The sequence below is a fragment of the Bidens hawaiensis genome, unplaced genomic scaffold, assembly GCF_021521415.1.
Source record: "Bidens hawaiensis isolate Kalapana, Puna unplaced genomic scaffold, B.hawaiensis_p1.1 tig00016743_1, whole genome shotgun sequence".
Lineage (NCBI taxonomy): Eukaryota > Viridiplantae > Streptophyta > Magnoliopsida > Asterales > Asteraceae > Bidens > Bidens hawaiensis.
Window position 1 is genome coordinate 101,405 of NW_027492533.1, and position 10,200 is coordinate 111,604.

Below are 10,200 nucleotides of genomic sequence, written 5' to 3' on the forward strand. Positions count from 1 at the left end.
TTTTGGTTTGAACTTGTATTGTTACTTTCGAACTTGTGTTACTTGGCTTATTAAATGAATTAATGTTATTATGGTCACTTAATAGTGTCACGTGTGTTTGAGCAATCTGTACGTCACATCCGGGCGTTTCCGCTTAAGCCGGGGTGTTACATTTTAATTGCTTTGACCTTCCATTACACATAAAAGGTGAGAAAACGATGTATTCATATTTGAAGCAAATGAGTAAAAAGCAAATTCAACTTAAAACGGATATAATTTTTGCAATATTTGAAGTTATAGGATCACCAAGTGATGACGAAAGCATATCAACGATGGACATGATTTTCTTTATATATAGCTTTTAAGTAGTGGCACTATTCTTATGATTTCAATTATATACGAGGTAGTAGGGCTACAACTTAGTTTTGGCTTTTTGCTATATGCAAGTCAACTAGATTTTTCTACCCCTCTGATCTCTGTTATATGTTAGATAGATCACCCCACTGATTTCAGTTAAATATTGGGTAGCTGGGCCACCCTTCTGATTGATGTTATATATTAAATAGTTAAATTAAACTTACACTACCATTTTGTTTGTTTGTTTTTTTAGCTGAGCTAGAGCCCCCAAAACATACAATAAGAAGGTTATGTATGATAGTTGGTTGTTTGACTATATGATTATTCTGTATTGGTTATGTATAATTGTAATTGCATATTTGTATTGTTTCCGCTATTCATTGTTGTTACCAATTGCTATCTTTGTTTTATTTATTTATTTATTTACTCACCGAGCATTATGCATTTATGCAGGTGCTTTTGTATTTGTTTTTTGGGGTATTTATATATTTTCCCTTCCTAAACTTTGAAATTACATATTTTTTCAAACCATGCTTAAAGAGCACTGTATATTTTGCATTAAAAACTTGTATTTTGAGGAAATATGTAATTTCAAAGGGTTAGGAAGGAAAATATGTAAAAATTCTTTGTTTTTTAAACATGAGACCTCGTCTAAATAACATAAATAATTTTGTAATTGTTATTGATAGTGCAGGATTATTATAGTAACTTTATTATTACATAACATATTTTTTGAATTTTGACCCATCTCTTTAATTTTTTTGATTGGTAGGAAATCAGAATTTATTCTAGAAGTTGAGCTATTTTCAAACATTTAATCACAAGGGGGTGTTGGGTATTATTTTTAATCAGAAAAAGGGTTTTTGGGGTTAGTATTGGCGAATAAGAGAGTAATAAAAGAATAAAAAACTTTATGTCAGATCAAGAGTTAATTGCCATTGCTAGTGGCGAATAAGAGTTAATTGTCATTGCTAGTATCGAATAAGAGTTAATTGTCATTGCTAGTGGCGAATAAGAGTTAATTGTCATTGCTAGTATCGAATAAGAGTTAATTGTAATAAGAGTTAATTGATATTGCTAGTGGCGAATAAGAGTTAAATTGCCATTAATAATGACGAATAAAAGTTAAATTGCAATTGCTAGTACTGCGAATAAGCGGTTTACAATTCTGATATCTCCTACACCCCTATTATTTCCTTATTTGCCAATACAAACCCCGAAAACCCCTCTTGTGATTAAAAACAAGACCCAACACCCCCTGTGATCAAATGTTTGCGAGAAGCACCACTTTTAAAAAAAATTCAGGAAATCACATATCTTGGGTGACGCTTTGCATATATCTAATTCTTCCTACTTTCAATGGTGGTTTAGTGTGAGGTTTATTAAGTTTTTCTTAATTTGAAGTAAATAATTCACATACATAATAAAGAGATAGAAGTGCAAAGACAACAAGACATGTGATAAAGTTGGAAGTAAATATGAATACAAATAAAATGAGACAAGTAAACGAATACGTACATCTAAGTTAGACATAAAAACATTTCTCTTACCAGTTTCAGCTTATTTAATCAAGTGATAAAGTCTGCGTGTTAATCATATAAGATGTGATTTGTACAATACTAAAGTCGCTTCACAACGCTATATATGCATGCATTCTACCTTGCGTTAATTAAAAATATCATACCTTATAGTGTTAATATTGTTGTATCCTTTGGTACGGTAAATACACTCATGCTTAAATATATATTATATTATTGTAAAATTTTCATAAAGTTAAGGTAAACATGAGACAATGACAACGGCTCTTTGAGGATATATTTATATAACAAGGCAGGTGAGAAAGTGGTGGTGGTCACAAATGACAAAACCTCTCTCGCTAAGTAATTGACCTTTTGACTTGGCACTTTATAAAGAAGTGTCACTCACAATATGGCTTCATATAATATCACTCAAGTTTTAACATATAGTTTATAAAAGAGTGTTTGTGTTACCCCTATATAAACACCTCCCTCCTAGTGAACCACTTGGATCACATTTCAGTTGTATAATAATATGGGACAACAAAACAACCAACAAGTTTTACCTAAAAAGGTTTGGAGCGTCCTACGTTTGTTCTACTACATGCTACGTAAAGGTGTATCCAACAACAAGATATGGTCTGATCTCACCATAATTATTAAACGTGCCAAGATAGCCGGTAAGGCCTTGCAAAACCTCTTGTTCCACCACCACCACAACTGGGCGGCATTCGCAATCAACCGCCCTTCACGCCACCTCTCCTTCCCATCTCCACCACCCGGTGAATACGAGTACAGCTGCTCGACTACCCCTACCACCACCAACCACAAGTTCTCATTATTTTCCTACCATAAGAAGCATGATAATAATAGTAACAATAATAATGCCGATGCTATGGCTTTCAGTGAGGCGTTTATTAAGGCCATGGAGATGATTCATAGTGATGCAGCTTCACCGGTGCTGCCCGGGTTTGGGAGGAGTCCGGTGGTGAGGCAGCTGAGGGTGACTGACTCTCCGTTTCCTGTGAGTGGTGTGGATGAGGACAGCCACGTGGATGAGGCGGCTGAGCAGTTTATTATAAGGTTTTATAGTGATTTGCAGCGGCAGAAGCAGATTTGTGGTGGTGACACAATGTTCTTATGATTAAAGGCCACAGTAAAAATTGTCCATTGTGCCGTTTAGAAAAAAAAAGGAAAATTGTTGGCATGGTGTTAAAAATGTTGGGGTGGGTTATATATCCATGAAATTAAATAACTAAAATTCTTAAAAAAGAATTGGCATTTTGTGTGGTGGCAGATCTATTTATTTTATTTTCTTAAGATATTTATTTTTTCCGTTTCAGGTGGTGAGGGAAGGATTTTTTATTCCTTTTTTCTATTTGATCGTTTTTTTTTCTCTATTCTGATTCTTTGTTCAGTTTGAGTCTGATCAAATCACATAAATAATGATAACTTATCATTAGGTTGTCAACGAATCAAACATTCATCAACAGATCGGTAGGAAGTTCATTTATACGTGTGTTCGTTTGATAAATGAACAAAAGGAATTTCGTTTGGTTAGCTTAACAAATGAACGCGAATGATCCCTATTAATTTTGTGTTCGTGAATGTTCATTAATGTGCTCACTTATGTTTGTTCATTTATGTCCATTTGTTTACGCTGGTTTATTCGTTTGTATATGTTTGTTTATCAAGGGTATCACTATTTTTAATTTTTATCCTAAGATTTAAACAAAAGTTGAAACCCCTTAATCTAACTCCCCTTATATCTCGTTAACATTTGCAGAATTCTGAAACATCATATTGTGATATAATTATGTTTATGATTATCATGTTAAGTTTCTTTTTTCTTTGTGGATGTTAATTATGACATGTACTTCTAATTTTTTGGGTAATTTGATTTGATTTTTATTCTCAAATCATTATATATCTATTTGTGTTTGTTTAAAAGGTTAGCAAAACGCATACAGATGAACACGAACAATTTCATTTCCTTACAAAGTCAATTAAGCCACGACCTGTATAGCGAGTTTCTCTATGATGATGTCTGAATCTGGTTTACACATGTTGATGTATGAATTTACGAAGTACAAGCCTTTAAACAGTCCAACATTCATATTGATAACTTAAATAGTCCAACATTCATATTGATAACTATTAGTTGCATACATCAGGATCTGGACCGTACCTTAGTAAGAGCATGAGAAAAGATTATTCGTCTAGAGAATATAGGTGGTAGTGTGTAGATATTCGTCTTTCCTAAGACTATCTCCAATACAAGAGAAAAAGGAAGCCCTTAGTTGCCTTTGAAGATGTGGCTTGATGACATGGATGAGAGAGAGAGAGAGAGTGTGTGTGTGTGGAAGAAACCCTTAGTTAAGGGCATAGAAAATTAGAAGAAAATGGTGCTTTGTGAGAAAAGATACGGAACTCATATGTTAGATGCTTGTTGCAACAGAAGGGGGAAAAGTGCTGGACATATGAGGTGTCATAGGGCAGGTGAGAAGTGCTTAAAGGAAGAGCTCAATGCAATGTGGATGGTCAAATTAACCTTATCTCAAGTTATTATCAAAGTGAAAGGCTAGAAGGGGCCTGAGGCTAAAGTATCGAAGACCATCCTTTGATGATAAAGTCATTTCGTTTGTATGGATCCCAGCTTGAGGCAAAAGTCTCGAAGACCGGCCATTGATGATAAAGTCACCCAATTTGTATGGATCTCGATATCAAACATAGGCAAACTTAAATAAGAGACCATCCATTGATGATAAAGTCACTCGATTTGTATGGATCTCAATATCAAACATTGTTTAAACTTAAATAAGTCGTAAGTATGTCTATAGGAGGAGAGAAAATGAGTTGCTTGAAGTATTGAGAGAGGACGAAATATTTTGATGACCATAGACTCTTTCCAGGTTTGGCTCTGTGTTATACTGTTATTATTAATAGACCTTTCCTTTTGGGTCAGCTTGTTAAGCAGGCGGGGCAGACAGACTTGTAACTTAGTGGGTTTGACAAGAATTATACTTACTATTTTTTTCATTTTGATTGTCGAGGCTTCCTAGAGTGTAAACAAAGCCAACTTGCTCTCTTCCATTTTTTAATGGCCAACAAAAACTTTATTACTATAAACAAAACCATCACCTAGCAAAATGCTAGCAACATCAAAAAATAACCACCCAATACAATGGAAAAACACACCTAGCTGAAGCCACCCAAACCACCCAGTTACATTACAAAATTAAAAGCGCACCAACTCTCCCATGATAAGGCCGCATTCTTTGACATGTTCTTTACCCATAAGAAACTCAACGCTTTCATCTAGCTTATGATATTATTTATACCATGATCTTTACCATCTAACACCAAAAAATTTCCCTCTTTCCAGAGACACCAAATTGTAGCCTTACGAGTAGGAAACGTCTTAGCCTTACGAGTAGGAAGGCGAGAAAACTTATACGCTTCCAACAAGTCACGAGTCGAGAACACATATATATTTGGGACTTTACACCAACTGGTAATAAAACTCAACACCATTTAGGCAAAATGACATGAAACAAAAGGATGTTCCGCCGTCTCCAAATCTTCCACACTTATCGAGCATAACATCGAGTCAATCAATATATTCAGCCTGGTTAACGCAAACATAGACGGAATCCTTTCTATTTCAGCTCTCCATACTAAAATACCCACCTTCTTGCGAACCAAATTATTCTATTTAAACAAATACCAATTGTTGGTAACTGAGCACATATCAAGTCTTTCTTTTTCGTTTCTCACCCAGAAACTGGAACCACCATCTAACCCCCAAGTAGGCTGGTCCTTACCTGCAGATAGTTGGACATTTTGACATGCAAGTGACAATCTCTTAGTTCATTAAATTCATTATTTAATTACATTAAACCAATTAAAAGTTTTATTTGAACAATACCCAATAAGTCAGGCCCAAAATCCATATCATATACAATACTCGATTACTTTTTATATATGAGTTATCGAATTTATATTTTACTTAAAGCCCCGAATCTATACTCGCATTCGGTCCAAAATTTTTAACGATTCTCAAAGATGACCCTAATTTAAGCAATCGTTAAAAGGAAGTTGTCTACTTGTGTCCTAGTATCAATAGTGGGGATATACCAAAAAAGTGTTGAGAATTGTGGGTAACTAAAACTATAATATTAATAAGGATTTATCTAATTATATATCCACGGTTTCATTAATTTGAATTGTTACAAAAAGATAATTAGTAATCTTTGCTACGAACAATATTGTTGCAACGTTAAGATCAAAAAACATATTTCACATAAAAAATATTGCCTAAAGTAAAGCTAATGACACCACACTCTAGAAACATGTACGTGTTCATGTGTCCTTTGATCAATGATCAACATACGGATGCGGGTACATGGCTTTGCCTATGAAACCCGAAAGCAGACGTGCGATGGACCAAACTTTTAAAAAAGGTGACAACATAAGTACAATTAATTTGTGAAAAGCAACCAAAACCATCTTGATCACTAACTGCATTGAGTGTTTCTAAAGACTTTTGTTTATTAGCAGATATCTTTCAGTTTTAATCATAAATAACTTCTTAATAAAGAAACACTAGTTCACCCTAAATAGGTTAAGCTAATATTTCAACAGGGAGTTATGGATAGATCGATTTAATCTTCATGAGTAAATTCCGATTCAGCCTGCAAAACAGAAAACTGTGAGCTAGTTACGAGAAAGGGAGCCGGGTGATACCCAAGACTATCTCATGGTGCATTTGGATTTGTGGGTGGGTTTAGGACCCTACTCCTTCACTTATTTAAACAAATAATTTGACTGCTAGGAAATGTGAACGGTTCATGGTTTGAATTAATATTAAGGGGAATTAATATTAAGGGGCTTCGCATACCTTTTGCTTTTAAAAATCAAATAAACAAAGAAAATTTTAAAAGCTCATCCGAACACGCTCTAAAACCCGAATCCAGATACAGTAAGATACACCATCAAATACCATCTGAAATTTCGATTGGTTTTGCTTTTTAGCCTAGTTTAAAATATTATAAGTAACGGCGTTTGAAAATGACGTGGTGGATGGGTAGTGGTCACAAAACCCAGCTCGCTAAGTAATCACCTTTTTCCTTTCGACACATTCAAGTTAAACCCACCAAATGGGGAACTGCTTTTGCCAACACTGACAGCTAGCACAATTGCATAAACTTGCATATATTATTGATTATTCCTTACACCTGTAACGTACAATTTAGTTTTATTCCGTTAAATTTAAATACTTTGAATTCTTGTCACATATTTTGATAACAAATTATTCATTATAACTATATTTATATCCAGTTCGAAAAATATATATTATATATATTTATATTGACTGTTATTATGGTCGCGGCCATATAATTAGGGCAAAACAGGCAAACTACATGTAGAAATTTTCAAAGTTTGTAGTATGGCTATAGAAATTTTGTGTCATAACTCATAAATATATCAGTTACGTAAGTTGTATTGCATAACATTATATATACTGTATATTACATACTATATTATATCATATGACCATACATTAATAGACTAATAGAGAGCAGATGAGAATGATCGAAAGTTGGAAAAAGATATCATCTCTTTGTTATACAATTATGTTTAAAGGATAAGATTGGATGATTTTATCCAAACAATACAAAAGTCTCGTTATGTACAAGATTGTACAAAGCATCTACAATAAACATAAAGAACCCACTCTTTTTTCCTTATATAGTTATATGAATATCAAGGTACACATGAATCTATTCTCACATGATCCTTATCTTGTCCAATCCAAATTCTGCCATCGAAACATCAATAATTGTTGAATTCACCAAAAAGTAGTAACGGGACACCTTTTTTCTCTCTTCCCCCCCCCCCCCCCCCCCCCTCAAAACTGATAGTACATATATTATTAGTCATGAAATCGAATATCGCGTGTACATTTAGCTTCACTATAAAAATATAAAATAAAATAATAATAAAAAAAAACAATGATTTATTTCTATCTTTACTTTTTTTTCGTTCTTTCTCTTCTAAATTTATATATTAAAAATTTATTAATATGCACATAAGTATATGCATGTTCATGTAGTGAAGATGCATATGTAGTTCAAGATACTATTAGGCTGGTCATTGTGGGAAGGCGTTATGCGTATGTGGCCGACCCTTATCACCGGCGTTATGAAGACCATGTTAATGTGTTAACGAGCGTTAACCCTAGAAAAGATGGGATCCACCCCATTTCGGCCAATCACATTTTTTTGTTTTGTTTTTTAATATCTAGTTAAAACACAATTCTCTTGTTAAATGTTGAGTTAGTTAAAACTTACTGCCCACATAACATAATGATAACGTGATGAAAACAACGTTCTCAAACATAAACACAAATATACACGTAGATATTATTAAAAGTTTAAAACTATACTTTAAAATAACAAAAGCACCACCAAGTCACTTTAACTTAACCTCAAAGCACAACCAACGTGTAAGAATTATAACTATGTGCTCCCTCCCTTTAAATACCCTTGCTCCCCACCCTCCACACTTCATTCAATTCATCAACACTTTCAATTCTCTCAATCTTCTTACATTCAACAATAAACCTTCATATATACTTATCAAAATGGAACAAAAGCTACCAGTTGTAGCCAAAAAAGTTTGGAGCTTGATGCGAGTAGTGCTCCTAATGCTACGTAAAGGCATACCCAAGAGAAGACTATTACTAGAGTTCAACATGATGATCAAGCGCGGCAAGATCGTCCGAAAAGCCTTACAAAACCTCATGTTCCACCACCACCACAACCCACCGCCAGGAGAATACGAGTTCAGCTGCAGTAACACCCCTTCTAATAATAACCATCCATTCGCTATATTCTCATCTAACAAGAAGCAACATGTTGAGGATCATGTTGATGTAATGGCTATTAATGCGGCGGTGATGAAAGCCATGGAGATGATGATTCACAGTGAGACGGCTTCACCGGTGCTGCCCGGGTTTGGGAGGAGTCCGATGGTTAGGCAACTGAGGGTGACTGACTCTCCGTTTCCGGTGGGTGGTGTTGATGAGGACTGCCACGTGGATGAGGCGGCTGAGCAGTTTATAAGCCGGTTTTATAACGATTTGCGACGACAGAATACTAAGGGGGGGATTGGTTCAGGGGGAATGTGTGTTTGATAAGTTGGTAACCGAACAAGAACAACATGTTCGGTTTGTTTACGAGTTATTTATAAGTTGTGTTTGTAAGAGATTGAGGGGTGTACATTTCAATCTTGTAATTATTGCATAGGTTTACAAAAATGAAAAATAAATAAAGTTTAAGCTATGGTTATTTGTGTAAGAGATTCTAACTTTCAATAAGTGGGAGATCAATAGGGAAGATGAAAAAAATGTCCATTTTAATAAACTGGTCAAAGTAAACACGGTTTATTTCACTAGTTTTTTTTTCTTCGTAAAATGTCTGCCGCAGATTCAAATGATCCGTCTACATAATAATTATTAAGGGTGTCAAAACAAACCCATTTGAGTTGTTTTACGTCAATTTGGATAACTTTTAAAATTGAGATGGGTTCGGATGGATCAAAAGAATTTTGCAAAAAGGTCAAGATGGGTTAGGAAAATGCTAGTGACTTTTGGTTATAGGTTAAAATGGGTTTGTTTATGGGTTAGAATGGGCTAAAGCAAGTTTTATCCAATTTTATTTCAAACAAAACCCACGGAACCGAATAGAAACCGAGAAGTCGAAACCGAAATCGTCGAAACCAAACATATACCGAAACTGACCGAAATGAAAAAAAGCAAAACCGAAACGAAAAAAAAACTGAAAAAACCGAACCTGAACCGAGACAAAACCGAGGTTTTTTTTTTAATGAACGAAGAAAACGGGAGAAACATTTTAGTTATTTTACTTTTTGTGTTTTCGATTTATATTTTGAGTTATTATTTTTTTATTAATATTTTTGAATATTTTTGAGGGGTTTTTTGAATCCTTTGTATTTTAACCTTTACTTAGTTCAATAGGGGTTAACTTTACCCATCTTGACCTATATCCATCATAAACCGAAAAATCGAAACCGAACAACAACCGAAAACATTGAAACCGAATAGATACCAAAACGAAAAAAAAGCAAAAATGAACCGAAAAAAAACCGAGCCTAAACCTAGACAATACCGAGTCTTTTTTTTTTTTTTTTATGAATCGAGGACAACGGCGAGACATTTTTGTTATTTTACATTTTGTGTTTTTGATTTATATATTAAGTTATTAATTTTTTATTAAATTTTTTGAATATTTTTTTAAGGGGTTTTTGAAACCTTTTGCATTTT

The 10,200-nt window shown here is 34.1% G+C and overlaps 2 protein-coding genes across 2 annotated transcripts; both read left to right on the forward strand.

The window, feature by feature from the left end:
• Positions 1–2,388: 2,388 nt before the first annotated feature.
• LOC143551899 (uncharacterized) lies at positions 2,389–2,997 on the forward strand. Its single transcript, XM_077042240.1, has one exon. The coding sequence runs from the start codon at positions 2,389–2,391 to the stop codon at positions 2,995–2,997; it is 609 nt and encodes a 202-aa protein (XP_076898355.1).
• A 5,502-nt stretch (positions 2,998–8,499) lies between these two features.
• Positions 8,500–9,051, forward strand: LOC143551900 (uncharacterized). The gene has a single exon (XM_077042241.1). The coding sequence runs from the start codon at positions 8,500–8,502 to the stop codon at positions 9,049–9,051; it is 552 nt and encodes a 183-aa protein (XP_076898356.1).
• The last annotated feature ends 1,149 nt before the right edge of the window (positions 9,052–10,200 follow it).